At 37.5% G+C, this 21,335-nt stretch overlaps 1 protein-coding gene and 1 pseudogene across 7 annotated transcripts in view; one reads left to right on the top strand and one right to left on the bottom strand.

Annotated features, from left to right (window-relative positions):
- Scmh1 (Scm polycomb group protein homolog 1) overlaps positions 1-21,335 on the top strand; it is a 130,062-nt gene that overhangs the window by 31,919 nt on the left and 76,808 nt on the right. For 3 of the 7 annotated variants that reach the window (XM_057783615.1, XM_057783611.1, XM_057783610.1), the window contains exons 2-4: positions 15,152-15,214; positions 15,969-15,992; positions 18,614-18,838. In XM_057783615.1, coding sequence (XP_057639598.1) covers positions 18,835-18,838 — 4 coding nt within the window. In that variant the 5' untranslated portion in view covers positions 15,152-15,214; positions 15,969-15,992; positions 18,614-18,834. Of the gene's footprint in view, positions 1-15,150; positions 15,215-15,968; positions 15,993-18,613; positions 18,839-21,335 lie in introns of those variants that run through there. The other 4 variants (XM_057783609.1, XM_057783612.1, XM_057783617.1 and 1 more) reach the window with 4 other exon arrangements.
- LOC130883357 (rhombotin-2-like) lies at positions 3,614-4,040 on the bottom strand (annotated as a pseudogene).

The raw sequence follows: 21,335 nt of genomic DNA, 5'->3' as shown, positions 1-21,335 counted from the left end.
TCACAGAGATTCATCTGCTGCTGCCTCCCAATTACTAGGATTAAACGGATGCTTCTCCACTCCCAGCCTTTCATGCTGGTCATCTTGCTTCAACTTATTTAAGTATCATTAAAATGTATAGCCATGCTTTTACACATAGGTCTTATTCCCTGGCCAAACGGAACCATAACTGTCCAAAATGGCATTCGCCAGTAAAGACCAGTGCAATCATATATATAATTTCAAATTTTCCAGCAGTCACATTAAATAAGACATGAAACAAAAACTAATAATGCACTTAATTTTTTATATCTAAAACATTTTTTTATACATTCAACATAAAAGTCTAATGAAAAGGTGTTTATAATCTATTTAGCACATTGTAATCAGGTCCTAAGTTTTATCAGAAATACTTAACTTGTATTTATATTTTAAAAATAATTACAGGCTGGAGAGATATCTCACCAGTTGGGAACATTTGATGTTCTAGGACATAGCCTTGGTTCCTGGTACTTACATAGTGGCTTTCAACCATCTATAGGCACACACATTGTAAAAACATTCAAGCAAACACTCGTGCATATAAACTAAATCTAAAAAAGGCGGAGGGGGGAAAGATCACAGTTGGAAAAGTAAGTTCACATACTGATTTGTTCTAAATATCTTTAAAATTTTTTTCAAATATACATAAAGCTTTCTCAAGAGTCACGGTTTTTAAATTTTAAATGAATAAAAATACACAAAAGTGTATATTCCCTTCTTTAGCTGTCATAGCCACATTGTAAGTACTCAGCTTGCTCATTTTAGGGTATGAGTAACCACAGGGCACATGCCATTATCTAAAAGTTTTTGACATGTACCTCCTTGCAATGAATATTCTTTAAGATGTCTCAGATCACTTGAGCTGGCTTTTAAGAACTTATGCCCCATATTGGGTTGCCTTGCCCAACATTAATACAAAACGAGAAGCTTAGTCCTACCTCAACTTGATATGCCATGGTTTATTGATACCCATGATAGGCCTTTCCCTTTCTGAACAGAAACAGAGGAAAAGTGGATGGGGGGGATAACAGGAGGAAGGGGAAACTGCAGTCAGTATATAAAATAAATGAAGTAAATAGTAAAATCTTTAAGAAAAGTTGCCTCTAATTTTTTTTTAAAAAAAAGACTTTTTGAAATCCCTGATGACCACATCATAGAATATAATCTGGAGTCTCTGTCTACTTTATTCAGTGATAAATCTCAATATTTAGAGTAGTGACTGATAGTAAATGATAAATATTTGTTGAATGAATAAACCTACATAAGCAGGGTTACAAGTGTTATTTCTATTTTTCTTTGGCAATTTCATATATGTATATAATTAATTTTAATTATTTTCGGGCTGGAGAGATGGCTCAGCAGTTGAGAGCACTGACTGCTCTTCTAGAGGACCCAAGTTCAATTCCCAGCACCCACATGGCAGCTCACAACTGTCTGAAGATCCAATTCCAGGGGATCTGACACCTTCACACCAATGCACATAAAATAAAGTTAAATAAACCATAAAAAAATTTTAAAAAATTTAATTATTTTTATCCCTTTTACCTTGTTTATTCCCCCTTCATCTTCCACTGAATCCTTTTTTCTTCCCAAGAAGTTCCCCTCCTCCTTTCATGTCTTTTCTGCTTGCTTGCACGAGCATAAGCAGGGTGTTATTTACTGTAGTGTGGGCAACTTTCCACTGAAGAAAATGACACTTCCCTCACAGCAGCCAGTAACTGCCAGTAGTCCCTTAGATGACAGGTGAGGCCATATGAACCCCCCCCCATCCATGATGAAATGCTGACTGGCCCAGTCTTGGCTGGTCTTGTGCATGTAACCACAGCTGCTGTGGGTCCCATGTTGTATTCTTAAGACCCTTTCAGCAGCACACTTCCTTATTATTTGGCTCTTATATTCTTTCTGCCCCCCTCTCCAAAAATGTTCCCTGAGTCTTGGAAGGAGTTATGTAGATGTTTTATTTAGGGTAGAGCACTGTCACTTATTCTTGGCGTGTTGACTAGTTTTGAATCTCTTCATTAACTGCTTCCAGCACCAGTGAGAAGCTTCTCTGACAAAATTTGAGAACAGCACCAATCTGTGGGTATAAACTCTGGCAGCTAGAAGGCAGTTTGACAACTTGTCCATTTAGCAAAACAATACTAAGGCCTATGACCCTCCCCAGTCATGGGTTCTTTAGTAGGTTTACAGTACCAGAATGGGTTCCCTTCTGTGGATTGGGCCTCAAATCAGAAAGCCACTGCATGATTCTTGGCAGGTCACTACTGTAGCTTGCAGGGTTCACAGCTGAGTAAGACTTGTTGAATATTTTTCTCCCCAGTAGCCTGCATGGCACCTTCTGATAGCATGAGAGATAGCTAGCAAAAAGGAAGCTTCCAGCTCAGGTCCAGCTTGATTTCTCTGTGTTCTGTAAATGTGTGGTTACACTTACATGGTCTTCCCATCAAGTTCTAATGAGCATTGTAGAACAGTGGCAAAATATCTGTATTGTTCTAGGGGCCTTAGGGGTCTTTTGACCAACAGCTAATAAGGAGGTTCCCCCAGATATTATTTCAATTTATTTGTGTATTAACTTTTTTATAGAATGTTATTGTATATTTATCTTTTCTTGCTCTGGTCCAACCAACAAATCTTTCTCCTCTCTGGCATGATTAACCTTACTACATCCTAATTTCTCACCTTTAAAAAGATACTGATAATACCTGATATGATATATATGAGACAATTATACTGGCCTAATACTTGTGTATAGTAGGTGTTAGTTGAATCTGAAATGAAATTAATATAAAAATCTTTAAGCCTTCCTTCATCCAGCTATGCCCCCTGTGATTTATCAGGTTGTGATTAATCAACTTTGCTTTAAATATTTGTTTGATTGAAAGGTGTGTATTTCATTCCCAACAGAAATGTATTTCCATGCAGTTTCCCCTGGCTCCAAAGCTTTAGGCCATGGGAAGATGACCAAGAAAAAAAGAATGCCTGCTATTCTCTCTTTCCTTCTTTTGTGTAAAGGACAGTGACTAGAATAGGGTAGTTACAAAGCCAGGAAGAAATTAATTGCACATCTCTAGTCCATAAATGCCATGGTTACATCTAGTCTTTATCCAACACTGCCTATCTGGGAAATCCTATCTTTTTTTTGGGGGGGGGGGTTTCGAGACAGGGTTTCTCTGTGGTTTTGGAGCCTGTCCTGGAACTAGCTCTTGTAGACCAGGCTGGTCTCGAACTCAGAGAGATCCGCCTGCCTCTGCCTCCCGAGTGCTGGGATTAAAGGCGTGTGCCACCACCGCCCGGCAGGGAAATCCTATCTTGATGGTGCAGTGCATGCTGGTCCCCAAACGTTTCCTCCACTAATCTTGTCAGTTACTGTGGATAGCCTGTGACCACAAATTTTCTCTAAGAGTTGGTCCTTTTGTCACTGAAGTCTTGGCCTTTGCATTATGTCATGTGGATACTATGTCTTAGTGCTCAAGGAGAGTCCAGTCTCCTAAGTCATGCCTCACCCACCCTCAGGTTACCAAAGTGCCCAAAAATGAACCCAACAGAGCCAGTGTTTTCACCGAACACCCCTCAAAGGTGCCGGGGACTCTGCCTAGATGATACCATTGATCTTAGTCCACTCGTAGATGTCCTGTTCACACACGATGTCAGAGTTGATGAGGAGGTATCTGTCGCCGACACAGAAATGCTTCTGGCAGGCAGCACACTTGAAGCACTCCACATGATACACTTTGTCTTTCACGCGTATTGTCATCTCATAGGAATGAATCCGCTTGTCACAGGAAGCGCAGAGACCATCTTGACCAAAAAGCCTGATAGTCTCTGCTGCTCAACTTCTGTCCCAGCTTGTAGTAGAGGCGCCACCCCACCTCTCCCCGTCAGCACCCACAGAGGTCACAGCTGAGGCAATCCTCATGCCAGTATTGGTCGGCGGCTTTCAGGAAGTAGTGGTCCCCTATATTCTGCTGGCAGCCACCACACGTCAGCAGGGATGGGAGTATCTGCAGCACCTCATCCATCTTATTGTATTCAACATTTTAAAAAAAGAATATATTGCTTTACAACTAGTTTCATATGTCATAAAATAATTTGATTATAAAAATTTACATTGAAGAGAAACTACCATACTGATTTCCAAAGTGGTTGTACAAGTTTGCATTCCCACCAGCAATGGAGGAGTGTTCCCCTTACTACACATCCTTTCCAGCATAAGTTCTCATTGGTGTTTTTGATCTTAGCCATTTTGACAGGTGTTAGATGGTATCTCAGTGTTGTTTTGATTTGCATTTCCTTGATGGCTAAGGATGTTGAACATTTCCTCAAATGTCTTTCAGCTATTTGAGATAATTCTGTTGAGAATTCTCTGTTTAGTTCTGTACCCCATTTTTAAAACTGGGTTATTTGGAATTTTGATGTCTAATAACTTGAGTTCTTTATATATTTTGTAGCTCAGTCCTTTGTCTGATGTGGGGTTGGTAAAGATCTTTTCCCATTCAGTAGGCTGCCTTTTAGTCTTATTGACCGTGTCCTTTGCTTTACACAAGCTTCTCAGTTTCACGAAGTCCCATTTATAAAGTGTTCTCGGCGTCTGTGTTGCCAGGGTTATATTTAGGAAGTGGTCTCCTATGCCCATGTATTGAAGGCTATTTCCTACTTTCTCTTCTATCAGGTTCCATGTGGTCAGATTTATATTGAGGTCTTTAATCCATTTGGACTTGAGTTTTGTGCATGGGATAGATATAGATCTATTTTCATTCTTCTCCATGCTGACATGCAGTTATGCCAGCACCATTTGTTGAAGATGCTTTCTTTCTTCCATTGTATAACTTTAGCTTCTTTGTCAAAAATCAGGTGTTCATAGGTGTGTGGATAATATCCAGGTCTTCTATTCGGTTCCATTGGTTTTCCTGTCTGTTCTTCTGCCAATATCAGGCTGTTTTCAGTACTGTAGCTCTTTAGTAGAGTTTGAAGTCAGGGATTGTGATGCCTCAGGAAATTCTTTTATTGTACAGGATTGTTTTGGCTATCCTGAGTTGTTTTTCCATATGAAGTTGATTATTCTTTCAAGATCTGTGAAGAATTGTATTGGGATTTTGATGGGGATTGCATTGAATCTATAGATTGCTTTTGATAAGATTGCCATTTTTATTATGTTGATTCTACCTGTCCAAGAACACAAGAGATCTTTCTATTTTCTGGTATCTTCTTCACTTTCTTTCTTCAAAGACTTAAAGTTCTTGTTGAATAGGTCTTTCACTTCTTCAGTTAGTGTTACCTCAAGATATTTCATACTATTTGTGGCTATTGTCAAAAATGATGTTTCTCTGATTTCTTTCTCAGCTTCTTTATCATTTGTATATAGGAGGGCTACTTTTTTTTTAATTGATATTATATTCTGCTACATCACTGAAGGTATTTATCAACTGTAGGAGTTCCCTGGTAGAATTTTTGGGGTCACTTATATATACTATCATATCATCTGCAAATAATAAAAGTTTGACTTCTTCTTTTCCAATTTGGATCCCCTTGATCTCCTTTTGTTTTCTTATTGTGATAGCCAGAACTTCCACCTCCTCCCATCTTCCCATTTCCCTCCCACTCCCCCAAGAACTATGTTGAATAGATATGGAGAGAGTGACAGTCTTGTCTTGTTCCTGGTTTTAGTGGAATTGCTTTGAGTCTCTATTTAATTTGATGTTGGCTGTTGGTTTGTTGTATATTGCTTCTATTATGTTTAGATATGTTCCTTGTATCCCTGATCTCTCCAAGACCTTTATCATGAAGGGGTGATGGATTTTGTCAAATGCCTTTTCAGCATGTAATGAGATGATCATATGGCTTTTTTCTTTCAGTTTATTTACATGATGGAATACATTGATAGACTTTCATATGTTGAACTATCTCTGAATCTCTGGGGTGAAGCCAACTTGATCAAGGTGGATAATTTTTTTTAATGTGTTCTTGGATTCTGTTTCCCAGTATTTTATTATCTATGTTCATGAGTGAGATTGGTCTGTAATTCTCTTTCTTGGTTGAGTCCTTGTGTGGTTTTGGTATCAGCTTAACTGTATCCTTGTATAAAGAGTTTGGCAATGTTCCTTCTGTTTCTATTATGTGGAATACTTTGAGGAGTATAGATATTAGCTCTTCTTGGAAGTTCTGGTAGAATTCTGCAGTAAAACTATCCGGCCCTGGGCTTTTTTTGGTTGGGAAGGTTTTGATGACAGCTTCTATTTCCTTGCCATTTGTTAGGTTTATTTAAATTGTTCACCTAATCTTGATTTAATTTTGGTATATGGTATCTATCCAGAAAATTGTCCATTTCTTTTACGTTTTCCAATTTTGTGGAGTACAGGTTTTTGTAGTATGACTTAATATTCTCTGAATTTCCTCAGTGTCTGTTGTTATGTCCTCTTTTCATTTCTGATTTTGTTAATTTGGACGTTCTCTCTCTTTGTATTGTTTTCTTTGTTTCTATTTTTTTATTTCAGTCCTTAATTTGATTATTTCCTGTCTTCTACTCCTCCTGGAAGACTCTGCTTCTTTTTGTTCTAGACTTTCGGGTATACTGTTAAGTCATTAGTGTGAGCTTTCTCCACTTTCTTTATGTAGGCACTTAGTGCTATGAACTTTTCTGTCAGCACTGCTTTCATTGTGTCCCATAGGTTTTGGTACATTGTGCATTCATTTTCGTTGATTTCTAAGAAGTCTTTAATTTCTTTATTTCTTCATTGACCCAGGGATGTTTCAGTAGCTCACTGTTCAATTTCCATAAGCTGGTGGGCTTTCTGAGAGTAGTATTGTTGTTAAATTCTAACTTTAAACTATGGTGATCTAATAAGATACAGGGGGTTACTTCAAATTTTTTGTGTCCGTGGAGGTTTGCTTTGTTTCCTAGTATGTGGTCAATTTTAGAGAAGTTTCCATGAGTTGCTGAGAAGAAAGTATATTCTTTTGTGTTTGGGTGAACTGTTCTATAGATGTCTGTTAAGTCCATTTGATTCATGGCATCTGTTAGTTCTCTTATTTCTTTCTCTGTTAAGTTTCTGTCTGATTGACCCGTCCATTGGCAAGAGTGGAGTGTTGAAGTCTCCTACTATTAGTGTGTGGGCTTTAATGTGCAGTTTAAGTTTTAGTAATGTTCCTTTTACATATGTTGGTGTTCTTGTATTAGGGGCATAGATGTTGAGGATTGAGACTTCATCTTGATGGGTTGTTCCTGTTATGAGTATAAAGTGTCTTTCTTCATCTCTTCTGATTGATTTTAATTTGAAGTCTATTTTGTTAGATATTTCAGAGTTACTCCGAGGTTGCAGGAGGATCTTGATTTATCTATTACAATCATTTTTACTCATCAACCCTATGACCCAACTTCTAGTTAGCTCTTGCAGTTTTAAGGATGCTAGATAGAAAATTTCCAACCCAGCCCAGGCAGATTGCTGTGTCCCAAGCAGTGTATTATTAACTTTTTTGTGTGTGTGTGTTGTGGGGGGCAGTTCGAGATAGGGTTTCTCTGTAGCTTTGGAGCCTGTCCTGGAACTAGCTCTTGTAGACCAGGCTGGCCTCAACCTCACAGAGATCCGCCTGCCTCTGCTGGGATTAAAGGTGTGCCTCACCACTGCCCAGCTGTATTATTAACTCTTAATGGTCAGAATGCCCAAGAAAAATCCCTCAGGCCAAAGTTGCTACAGTTATTATTAAATTTCTGGCACAATACTGTGTTTACACTTTATATCTTTATAGAAATTATTTATATGTCTAATCCTGTCATTCTTTTGTTCCTTGCTCATATGACACCACAGTGACTCTGCATGAGCTAACTTTTCTAAGAAAGGGAAGTCCTGACACCTCATTCTTTTTTTTAAAAAAATATTTATTTATTTATTATGTGTACAGCATTCCTTCCATGTGTGTCCGCAAGCCAGAAGGAGGCACCAGGTCTCATTATAGATAGCTGTGAGCCACCATGTGGTTGCTGGGAATTGAACTCAGGACCTCTGGAAGAGCAGTCAGTGCTCTTAACCACTGAGCCAACTCTCCAGCCCGATACCTCATTCTTTTATCATCTTTCCACACCATTCTTTCTATCAATATAAGTCCCTGTAGGGCAGAGTTAATCTAACTTTGTTACTGTATATGCCACATAATCACATTAGTGTATTGGGGGAAGAGATCTTGTGGCCAACTCCACTAGCTCACTGAATCTTGTTGACTTTTTTAAAGTTTACTTTGTTCTGATTATCTTGTTCCTGAGTAAGTGCAGGGACAGATACTTTAATTATACCTCATAGCCTCATAAAGAGAGTGTAAAAATATTAAAAATGCCCCTCTCCAGGCATGATAGATGCAGAGATCAAAACCAGAAGTGGCATAGTGGCCATTGTGAGGCTCAGCTTTGCTGGATCTTTGTCAAGCAGCTGTTCTGGCTTTATGACTTTTGCCATTCCCATCAGATATGGCTGTGCCAAATTGCTTTGAGTTTTTCTCCATTTAATTTGATGTTGGCTATCAGCTTGCGTAAATTGCCTTTATTATGTTTAAGTATGTCTCTTATATCCCTAATCTCTCCAAGACTTTAATCATTGAAGGGGTGTTGGATTTTGTTAAGGGTTTTTTTTTTTTTTTTTGGCATCTAATAAGATGATCATGTATTTTTTTTTCTTTCAGTTTGTTTACATGTGGATTACATTGACAGATTTTCGTGTATTGAGTCATCCCTGCATCTCAAGAAAATCTACTTGATCATGGTGGATGATCTTTTTGATGTGTTCTTAGATTTGGTTTGCGAGTGTTTTATTGAGTATTTTTGCTTCAGTGTTTATGAGGGATATTGGTCTGTAGTTTCCTTTTTTTTCTGTTGAATCTTTATGTGGTTTGGGTATCAGGGTGATTGTAGCCTCATAAAATGAATTTAGCATTGCTCCTTCTGTTTCTGTTTTGTAGAATAATTTAAGAAGTATTGGTACTAATTCTTCTTTGAAAGACTGGTAGAATTCTGCGCTAAAAATGTATGGCTCTGGACTTTTTTTGATTGGCAGACTTTTAATGGCTGCTTCTATTTCCTTAGGAGTTATACATCTGTTTAAATTATTTATCTGATTTTGATTTAACTTTGGTAAATGGTATCTATCAAGAACATTGTCCATTTATTTTAAGTTTTCCAATTTTGTGGAGTACAGGGTTTCTCTGTATAACAGTTCTAGCTCTCCTGGAAATAGATCTTGTAGACCAGGCTGACCTCCAACACCCAGAGATCCACCTGCCTCTGCTTCCCAAGTACTGGGATTAAAGGTGTGTGCCACCACCACCCATCTTAGTACAGATTTTTAAAGTTTGGCCTAATGATTCTTTGACTTTCCTCAGTGTCTGTTGTTATGTCCCCTTTTTGTTTCTGATTTTGGTAATTTGGGTATACTCTCTGCCTTTTCATTAGTTTGAATAAAGGTTTGTCTATATTGTTGATGTTCTCAAGAAACAACTCTTTGTTTCATTGATTCTTTCTACTGTTCTCTTTATGTCTGTTTTATTGATTTCAGCCCTCAGTGTGATTATTTCCTGCTGTCTACTCCTTGGGTGTGTTTGCTTCTTTTTGTTCTAGAGCTTTCAGATGTCCTGTTAAATTGCTAGTAGGAGATCTCCCTAATTTCTTTATGAAACACTTAGTGTTATGCATTTTCCTCTTAGCACCAATTTCTTTTTATTAATTGTTTTTATTGAGCTATATATTTTTTCCACTCCCCTTTCTTCCTCTCCCCTCCCCTTCTACCCTTTCCCAAGGTCCCCATGCTCCCAATTTACTCAGGAGATCTTGTCTTTTTTCTATTTCCCATGTAGATTAGATTCATGTATATCTGTCTTAGGGTCCTCTTTGCTGTCTAGGTTCTCTGGGATTGTGAATTGTAGGCTGGTTTTTCCTTATGTCTAAAAGCCACTTATGAGTGAGTACATATGATAACTTGTCTTTCTGGGCCTAAGTTACCTCATTCAATTTGATGTTTTCTAGATCCATCCATTTGTCCACAAATTTCTAGATGTCATTATTTTTTCCCACCGTGTAGTATTCCATTGTGTAAATGTACCACATTTTCCTTATCCATTCTTCACTCAAGGGACATTTAGGTTGTTTCCAGGTTCTGGCTCTGACAAATAATACTGCTATGAACATAACTGAGCACATGTCCTTGTGGTACGATTGAGCATCCTTTGGATATATACCCCAAAGTGGTATTACTGGGTCTTGAGGTAGGTTGTTTCCTCATTTTTTGAGAAATCGCCATACTGATATCAAAAGTTTCTGTACCAGTCTACACTCCCACCAGCAATGGAGGAGTATTTCCCTCCCTTTACCCCACATCCTCTTCAGCATAAGATGTCATCAATGTTTTGGATCTTGGTCATTCTGATAGGTGTAAGATGGAATCTCAGAGTTATTTTGATTTGCATTTGTCTGCTGGCTAAGGATGTTGAGCATTTCCTTAAGTATCGTTCAGCCATTATAGATTCCTCTGTTGAGAGTTCTCTGTTTAGGTCTGTACCCCATTTTTTTAATTGTATTATTTGTTCTTTTGATGACCATTTTCTTGAGTTCTTTGTATATTTTGGAGATCAGTTCTCTGTCCAATGTGGGGTTAGTGAAGATCTTTTCCCATTCTGTAGGGTGCCATTTTGTCTTGTTGTTTGTCTTAAGTGTCCTTTGCTTTACAGAAGCTTCTCAGTTTCAGGAGGTTCCATTTATTAAGTGTTGTTCTCAGTGCCTGTGCTACTGGGGTTATATTTAGGAAGTGGTCTCCTGTGCCAATGAGTTCAAGTGTACTTCCCACTTTCTCTTCTACCAGGTTACATGTGGTTGGATTTATATTGAGGTCTTTAATCCATTTGGACTTAAGTTTTGTGCATGGGGATAAATATGGATCTATTTTCATTCTTCTGTGTGTTGATATTCAATTATAACCACCATTTGTTGAAGATGCTTTCTTTCTTCCATTTTATATTTTTTGCTTCTTTGTCAAAAATCAGGTATTCATAGGTATGTGGATTGATATGTGGTCTTTGATTCAGTTCCATTGGTCCTCCTATTTGTTTTTATAGCACCTATTTCATTGTGTCCCGTAAGTTTGGATTGGTTGTGCACTTATTTTCATTGAATTCTAGGAAATCTTTCATTTCTTTCTTTATTTCTACCTTGACCCAGTAGTCATTCAGTAGGCAGTTGCTCAGTTTTCATGAATTTGTAGGCTTTCTGTTATTTCTGTTGTTGAGATCCACTTTTAATCCTTGGTGGTCTGGTAGGATACAGAGGGTTATTTCAATTTTCTTGTATCTGTTGAAGCTTGTTTTGTGACCAAGTATGTGGTCCGTTTTAGAGTATGTTCCAAAGTTGCTGAGAAGACAGTATATTCTTTTGTGTTTAGGTGAAATGTTGTTATGTTAGGTCCATTAAGTTGTAACATCTATTAGCTCCATTAGTTCTGTTTAGTTTTTGTCTAGATGATCTGTCTAATGGTGAAAGTCAGGTATGGAAGTCTCCCATTATTAAGGTATGGGGTTCAATGTGTGATTTAAACTTTAGTAATGTTTCTTTTACAAATATGGGTGCCCTTGCATTTGGGGCATAGATAATCAGAATTGAGACATCATCTTGATGGATTTTTTTGTTTGATGAATATGAAGTAATCTTTCCCCATCTCTTTGATTTATTTTATTTTATTATTTTTTTTTTTTTTTGGATTTTTTTTTCGAGACAGGGTTTCTCCGTAGCTTTTTGGTTCCTGTCCTGGAACTAGCTCTTGTAGACTAGGCTGGCCTTGAACTCACAGAGATCCGCCTGCCTCTGCCTCCCCAGTGCTGGGATTAAAGGTGTGCGCCACCACTGCCCGGCTCTTTTGATTAATTTTAATTGGAAGTTTATTTTGTTAGATATTAGAATGACTATACCAACTTGCTTCTTGGTTCCATTTTCTTGGAAAATCTTTTTCTACCATTTACTCGTAGGTAATGTCTATCTTTGAAGTTGAGGAGTGTTTCTTATATGAAGCAGGATGGATCCTAATTTTGCATCCATTCTGTCTATGTCTTTTTAGTTGGGAAATTTAGTCCATTGTTACTGAGATTATGACCAATGATTGTTAATTCCTGATATTTGTCTAGTGATGTTGATTGTTTGTGTGTGTGTGTGTGTGTGTGTGTGTGTGTGTGTGTGCTCTTCCCTTTTGGTTTTACTGGTGTGAGATTATTTTGTGTTTTCATGAATTTAAACCTTCTTGGGTTAGAGCTTTTCTTTTGTAGGAGTGGATTTGTGGATAGCTATTATTTAAATTTGACTTTGTCATGGAATATCTTGTTTTCTCAATCTATGGTGATTGAAAGTTTGCTGAGTATACTAGTCTGGGTTAGCATCTGTGGTCTCTTAGTTTCTTCTGGCTTCTTGAGTCTCCATTGAGAAGTCAGGTATAATTCTAATAGGTCTGCCTTTACATACTACTTGGCCTTTTTCCCTTGCATCTTTTAATATTCTTTCTTTGTTCTATATGTTTAGTGTCTTATTACATGGCTAGGGGACTTTCTTTTCTGATCCTATTTGGTGTTCTATAAGCTTTTTGTGTTTTTTAGGCATCTCCATTTTTAGGTTAGGAAATTTTTCTTCTATGATTTTGTTGAAAATATTTTCTGTGCCTTTGAGCTGGTTATCTTCTTCTTCTATTCCTATTATTCTTAGGTGTGGTCTTTTCATAGTGTCCCAGATTTCCTGGATGTTTTGTGTCAAGAACTTTTTAGATGTAATGTTTTCTTTGACCAGTGTATCAGTTTCTTCTATCATATCTTTTATGGCTGAGATTCTCTCTTCTCTCTCTTGTATTGTGTTTGTAATGCTCGCATCTGTAGTTCTCCATCTCTTACCTAGGTTTTTCCTCTCCAGGATTCCCTCAATTTGTGTTTTCTTTATTGCTTCTGTTTTCATTTTCATATCTTGATCAATTTTATTCATTCCCTTTACCTGTTTGGGTTTTTCCAAGGGGGAGTGTCTTTAAGAGATTTATCCATTAACTCCAATTGTTTGTGTTTTCCAGTATTTCTTTAATGAATTTATTCATTTCCTCTTTAAGGACTGCTGTGCTATCACTTCATAAATTTGGTTTTAAAGTTGTTTTCTTGTGCTTCAATTGTGTTGGAATAGCTGGGCTTTGGTAGCACCATATTGTCATGACTGTTGTTGATTTTGTTTTTACACTAGTGTCTAGGTATCTGGGTTTGAGATTAATATAGGTCTAGGAGCCAATTTCTGAATTTATTTTTGTTAGATTGGTGTTTTGCTCCTTGGTTTCTGTTTCCTCTTCGGTCTTCTGCTCTCTGATTGTATTTCTCACAGTCAACATGGCCTCTGATCCAGCAGGAAGTCTGTAGATAGGTGGCTAGACTTCTGGTAGCTAGCCTGGTGTGGCCTTTAGTCAAAGGGATCTCTATTCTTCTGACTGACATGACCTTCACTTGAGCATTGGATATTTGCCCCTATAGGGGGTGGCAGGTGTGTATGTGTGTGTTCGTGTGTCTGCACGTGCATGTGTGACTTCAGTCTTTGGGTTCAGAACCCAGGGAGTGGAAGGGTTTAGATGACAGGTGAGGCTCTTAACTGTTCTGGCTGGTGTGGCCTATACCTTAGCAGTAGATATCTGCCAGAGATGGAGTAGGGTAGGGGCACAGCAGCAGCAGTGGGCTGTAAAGTTGGAAAGGGGTGTCTGTGAAGTGAGTCTTTGGGATCCAAACCGAGGGAATAGGAGGGTTCCAAGTAAAGGTGGGGCTCATACCTGTTCTGACTGGTGTGGCCTGAACTGCCAGCCATTGTTTGTTTTCTCCTTTTCATTCAGTCTAGGAAACCAGCCTATAGAATGGTACCACCCACATTTGTTGCTGGTTGATGGAGAGTCTTCTCAATTTAACCCAATCTACAAACAAACAAAAGACATTCCTAATATTTTAAGTGACCCTGGAGCTAATCAAGTTGACAATAATAACCATAGACAGTCTACCCCTTGCCAATTTGACATCCAAATATATTACTTTAAGCCTGCCCATAGGCTTTTGGCAATCTGATAAGGCAGAATACATTTAGTCCAACTTCAAAAACATCCCCTAGTCTTTAACAGATCTAAAGCTGTTCAAAGGAGTAAATACAGTCTTTTCTGAGACTCATGCAATCTCTTACTGTGAATGCCTATAAAGAACTTATGTATTTCCAATATACAGTGGCACATAGTAAACACTGCTGTAGTGTGTTCTGTTACTCTAGCCCCATGTTGGAATGTCAAAAGTTTGTTGTTTTACTCTTTTTACTCTTTTGGCATTTTGGGGGTGGGGGGTGGGATGCCACCTAGCTCTCAAATCACACTTGGAGTCTTATTCTTTCTTATGAATGTCCTGCCTTAGCTTGGCTTGTTTCTTGCCAGTTTTTCTTAAATTATCTGGTCTACCTTTTGCCTCTGGGCTTTTTCCTTTTCCTTCTTCTATATATCTTACTTTCACTTTTACTCTGTGGCTTGCTGTATAGCTAGGTGACTGACCCCTGGCATCCTCCTCTCCTATTCTCTTGTTCTTTCCCTTTCCTCGGATTTCTCCTTTTATTTATAGCCTGCCTGCCAGCCCTCCCCCCGCAATCTTTTCTCCTGCCTCACTGTTGGCCGTTCAGCTCTTTATTAGACCATCACATGTTTTAGACAGACAAAGAATCACAGCTTCACAGAGTTAACAAATGCAGCGTAAATAAAAGCAACACATCTTTACATCATTAAGCAAATGTACCAGAGCATAAACAAAAGTAACACACCTTAAAATAGTGTTCTATAACAAAGCACTCCCTTTCCAAAAGGAGGGAACAGGAGCATACCAAAAGAAAGAGCCAACTCAAGCAAGCCTGAACCAAGGGATGATACCAAATCCTGAAACTCGTGTCTTTTTCTGTTCTTAGAAACAATGCTGAACCTTTTAAAATAAAACCTTTTTCTATATTTATATTATTTGCTTAGAATGAAATCTCCAAGGTGCATTTCTTTATTAAGAACAATTAATACTGCCTCAAGTATTGAATTTTGTATTTTCCTTCCTCATGATTTATCCTTATCTCTTTCTATAACAATAGACTGGAATGATGTGAGAAAACATAAGTATGATCAGCTGTCAGAGTCTGCATCTCAGTATCAAGGTAAGAAAAAACTAGTTAGTATGAAAAATTGCATCCAATCTCTTGCCATAAAATAGTTATCCTTAAATGTCTGATTTACAATTCATTTACTGGTTAAATCAAAGGCATATATGGTCATTTATAAAGGTGTTTGTCAAAAGCAATATATTTTCTTTTGATCTGGAAACCCAAATTCTGAGTATAAATAATCCCAAATTAGTGTTACTGCTCTAGGCACAGTTGCTCAGCCTCTGCATTTTTATTTTGTTTAGGCTCAGAAGGAAGACAAAATTGAATGCTGTCTTAGCTAGGGCTTACTATTGCTGTGAGGAGACACCATGACCACAGCAACTCTTATAAAGAAAACATTTAATCGAGGGAGCTCACGTACAGTTCATAGGTTCAGTCCATCATGATGGAAGATTAGTGACTTGCAGGCATCCATGGTGCTGGAGAAATAGCTGAGTGTCTTACATCTGACCATCACACTGAGGGATGCTTGAGAAAAGAGACCTCAAAGGCCACCACCACAGTGATACACACACTTCTTCCTAAAAGGCCACACCTCCTAATAGTGCCACTTCTATTGGAGGCCATTTTCTTTCAAACCCCCACAAATGCTCTCTATCTACTGTTATCAAGAGACTCTTTTAAAATGAGATGATTGTAGTAGATAAGCTTTCAAACCACTGTTTTGTGCCTGAACTTTACCTTTCTATCATTCTGTTACAATCATCATGATGACCTATGGTTTAACATTTGTTTTTTTGAATAGGACCTGCTAACATCCTGGAGATAGGTAAGATCTTTTCTTTTTCTATTAAATAAGGGGACTTACTAGACCAGAGATTTGATTGTAAGCAGTTTTTAATCCACTAGGAAAAGAACTCCATATGTCTTTATTTCATAATCCAGGAAATCACTCTTTGCCTAATTAGTGTGTAATTACCTTAGATGGCCTATCAGGCCCTTCTTATCAGGAGGACGTAGACCAAGATAACAAAAGGGAAGAGGTGTGGTTAATTACATAGAGTATAGGTTAAACAGGAAACTAACCAAACTGGAAGTAACTTCTTAATCTTCCAAGTCTTAGCTAAAACAAACCTGGCCATTGTTCATAATATGTTTGCCGACATTTTTCTAAAAGAAATTATTCATAAGATAGGTTGAACCAAAATTAAACATAAAGGTTTCTTTCATTTATAAACTACAGAAAAATGCAAACATACCTATCTAAGTAACAAGTCAAACTGGTAGTATATTTGGTTTTCATCCTCCATAGTTTATTTTAGGAATAAGATTTGAGGAATAAAACTAATACTCATAGTTCTTAGTCAGTGGTTTCTTAGTGTCCTGTGATGCCTGTGTATCACATATTCACATACTCATACCTTTACCAAATTTTGCTCAAGTATTTTGATATCTTTTGTTACCATAATTCCATGTGTTCAACGATATTATAATCATTATCTACTTCGTTCCTCTTACCATTTCTTTCTATAAGCTATTTTCTGTCAATTCCAAAACAGAAAATAACAAAATAGAAAACTACAGAAGTCCAATAGAATTCCTGGGTTGCGGAGAGCTGGCTCTGCCATTTAGTTACTTTGTGACTCTGATCACTAATTTTATCGTGACTTAAATGAGAATAATAATCTCATCCTGTTTACTTCACAGGGTTGAGAAGCTCAAATAAGCTAATGAATGTGAAAATACCATAAAGCTTGCATTTGCCTTAAAACTGGAGAATTGTAATGTTTTTCATTCTTCTTAGCAGCTGAGCTCACACTTTCAGTCCAGTCTGACCTCCTTTGAGGTGAAACATTATGAATGTGAGCTGAACAAATGAATGAAGTGAAATGATGAAGGGCAAAGTACCTGGGACTTGGTAACAAATGATAGATATTCCTTAAGCAATAGTACTAATGTGTAAGCGGGAAAACCATGGGCAGAGATTCAGACAGGCTTGGTTCAGTCCTATTCCCCACTTATCAGTTTTATAACTTCAACCAAATTAATCTTTCTGGCATAATTCCTCATCTTTAAAATGAACATGAAACTGAGATGCTGAGCTAATCTGACACAAACAGGCAAAGGGGGCATAGTCATAGCTGCTGCAGATGGTGGTCTTGTTGCTAATATGAACAATGGTAACAACTGTAGCTCATGTGACAGCCTTGGGCATGTTATAAACAATATGTTTGTTGACAGGAAGTTTAGGTACTCATTTTACATGAAATATATCAGTTATCAAGGGAGTTCATAATTTGAAAGTACAATTTTCCTCATGAGAGTAATTGGTGGCACATATATACATTCTCTGATATACATTAAGGCTGCATGCTCTATTTTTCCCAATGAGAATTGAGAGTAGAAGACTCCTGGAGCCTTCATTCTGAACTAAATTAATCTGCTTTGGTGGTCTGGGGCTCTAAGTCAGTGATACAGTGTTTGCCTAGCATGTTCAAGACCCTGGGTCTGATAATAATAGTAATAATCTTTTGTTTTTATGTAGCATTTCAAAATTTGGTATTTCAAATTGCCTATTGAATTCTTGAGTACCTTAGATTTTTAGGAATTTAATAGCCCTTTCAGGCAAATTGTATCATATTAGTAGACATGTATATATTGAGCCAAATATGTTTCTTTGTATTCTGTTAGCCACATCCTAACTTTTAGGGCCAACAGAAGAGGCTTAGCTCTCTGGCTATTAAATAGATGGCACTTTCAGGGACGACCTTCTCACTGCTGCTTTGCCACTTTTATAGTGCAGCCACTGTCATCTCCCTAACTATTTAGATTTGGCTCCCTAACTATTCTTCCAGCCTTCAGCCTTATTCCTCTCCAGTCCATTTTTAACACTGTGGTCAGAATGACTGCACCCTAAATTTCCTAGTATTCTATTTCTCATAAAGATGGTGAGTTGTAAACATGGTCCTTGTCTTGATGTTGTAGCAGAATACTTGACAACAGCAGCTTAAAGAAGAGAGAAGGGTTTCTTCAGTCTAAGACAATGCTCATGAGCAGGTCATGTAGAGAGTGGGGCAGCAGTGGTGTCAGGAGCTGAAACAACTAGCCATGTCCACAACCAGGAAGCAGAGGGAGATGAGTGCCTGTACTTGGCTAACTTTCTCCATTTTACTAGTCTGGAACCCATTGAATGGTGCCATTCACATTTAGTGTGGGTTTTTCCACCTCAATTATCCTAATCCGGATAAACCTTTGCAGACATGCCCAGAGGCCCAGAGATTTGTTTCTAAGGTGCTTCTAGGTCCTTTTGGGTTGACTATACTAACAATGTGGTATAAAGGTTGCTTTGATACCCAGATACTTTTTCTGTCTACAACCTCTTTTAAAACTTTTCTCTGAAACAGTTTGCTTTCGCTTTGACTCCTGCTTATCTTATCCTTTTATACTTAGGAACCCGAATGTTATTGCCTCTGGGAAGCCTTCCACAAACCTTCTGCGTGCTCCTACAGCACCCTCCACCTCTCCAAGTGCAGCCCTCACCACACCATTCTGCCATGGATCATTTAGTTTCTGTCCCTCCCTAGACTGAAGCTCACGAGAACAAGGGCAATATTTTGATAATGGTTGTGTCTCCAGTACCCAGCACAATACTGTAAATAATTCTTGGAAGAATGGGTGAGGAAATGGCTCTGAGGTTTTGCTTTCTTACTCATGATTAATGCTAATGGATTGTTCCTTCAGCTGGTTCACAGGTGACATGGTTTTGGATCTCTTTACCACAAAGTCACCATTTCTATTCTTGTGTGCTGTATCTCTCTCAGAGTCAGGCCAAACTTAATGCCCATGTGTGATGTTAATAGTCCAGATAGAAGTAGGGCTTGTGTGTTTCTTCTTGCTTTCATTCACCCAAAACCTTTGATTGAGCCTATACTAAGCTTCAAGACACTATAATTAAACAGCAAAGGTTGAAAAGGAATAAATAGTCTCTAGCTATGCGGAGTTTAAATAGCTGATCACAGTGATATGATGGGGCGAGTGTGAAAGGATCTTAAAGGGGAGAGGAAAAACCAGAAAACTTTGCAGAAAAAATAGTGTTTTTGTTGAGTGTCTGTCGATGTTTATGGGAGGTTTGGGCAAAGGTACAAGCCAAACAAAATATCTAAAAGTTTGTTGGAGGGAATCCCATTTAGTGTGAGTGTCATGATTCTGGACCTGTAAAGCCTCCCCAGCCCAGGCCTTTTTTACTGCAGGTTGCCTGCCTTAACTGTCCAGAAAGCCTAAAAGCCTCTCTCTGTTCCTCACTGCCTGAAAAGAACAGTAATGTTGCTCTAGATACTTTATTTCTAAAGTAGCAATACCTAGGTGACTTTTCTCTCTCATTTTTTTCTCAGTGAAGAAACTATATAAAAGTATTAGTATCATAGCTGAAACTGTTTGTTTGTTTGTGTTTGTTTTATTTTGTTTGAGGTTTTTGTTGTTGTTTTGGATGTTTGGTTTTTATTTTACCCAACCTTCTGCTCTAGTCTTCAGGGATTTGATGACTGTACATGCTAAAACACTCATAATTCTGTGTGCATGAATTTTTTAAAACCTCAGACCAGATGGTTTGAATGTATATTAATGAATTTTTATTGCATTGATTTTGGGAGCTGAGCTTCCTCTTGAAACTTCCCTTTTTAGCCAGGGTATTTGATGAGCTCTTTGTGTTTAGCTAAGAGGATTCTTTGTGGTATAGAAAGGACACTAATAATATAATTCAGTTCCTCTTATTTGTTTTCAGAAATTATTTTTTGACTTGATGTTTTACTTTTAAGTGATCCATTAAAATATAAAGCTAGTGATTTTAAAGGGTTCTAGATGATGTTTTGAGAGTGCTATTGAACATTAAATATTTTAAAATAACTTGGTATTTTAAGCACTATATATGCTACCATTTACTAATCATCTGAAAAATGCCAAGAACACATAATGTGGAGGATATGAGTTATGAAAAGAACTCACTCAAACAAATTACTTAAATTGTTTATGAGACTACATGAAACAATGTTCCTGATGCTGAGATAGACAGACTAATGAGAAGAAAAAATGGAATCCAGAAATAGATCTAAGCATGTATATATAAAAAAAATCAATGCAAGATCAAGGTGATTTCAAATCCATAGAGAGAAGATGCTTTATTCAATAGGTGGTATTGGAGCACATTTATTGAAAAAAAAAAAGTGTAAAGAGAAAGCTAGATGTTTGCTTCTTTCATTTTATAAATTAAATTGCAGCTAGATCATATGTTTACATATAAAAAATGAGATAGAGACATTTTTGAAGAAAATATGGTTAATATTTTTATAATATCTAAGTGAGGAAAGTGTGTATGAAAATCAAGAAACCATAAATGGGGTGACAGAGAAACATGAGAGCTAACCCTACCAAATGAGAAAAGCATCTTAATCATATACATGAAGGGCTTATATGAATTTTCAAAGACCTTAGGATCTATAAGAAATAGAAGTTTATGTTAACTGAAAAATAGCAAAAATAAAAACTAGTTAATAAGCCTCTGAAAGTCTTCACCTTAATAGTGACCAAAGAACTGTCCATAACATATATATTAGCAAGGTTTTTTGTTTTGTTTGTTTACTATTAGACTTATCAAATTTCTAAGCACTTGATAAACTAAGGTAGCACAATTACTAGTTTGATGTCAGCCAAGTTCCAGGCCAGACTGGACTTTATAAATGAGACCCTATATCAAAAAAATACCAAAATCTAGAAATTGTCAAAATATAACTTTTAACGAAAGCATGAAATACATACTTATATACTTTATTTTTCATTTCATTCACCTATTCTTTGAAAATTTCACACATGTATGCAGTGTGTTTTGGTCACACCTCCTCTTAATTCATGTACTTTTGATAGTAATAAAGATTGTCGTATGTAGTGATGAGGTGAGCTTTTCATCTCACCCGGCTTCTGCACAGCTAGCTTTACACCCAAAATAACAACACACAAACTGTATTCATTTAAACACTGCCTGGCCCATTATATCTAGCCTCTTCTTGGCTAACTCTCATATCTTGCTTTCATCCATATCTAATAATGTGTGTAGCAGCACCAAGTGGTGGCTTACCAGGAAGATTCTAACCTACATCCATCTTGGGCCAGAGCTTCATGG

The sequence above is a fragment of the Chionomys nivalis genome, chromosome 11 (genome assembly GCF_950005125.1).
Source record: "Chionomys nivalis chromosome 11, mChiNiv1.1, whole genome shotgun sequence".
Taxonomy (NCBI): domain Eukaryota; kingdom Metazoa; phylum Chordata; class Mammalia; order Rodentia; family Cricetidae; genus Chionomys; species Chionomys nivalis.
The sequence above is the reverse complement of the archived record's forward strand: the minus strand, read 5'-3'. Positions and strand labels throughout refer to the sequence as shown.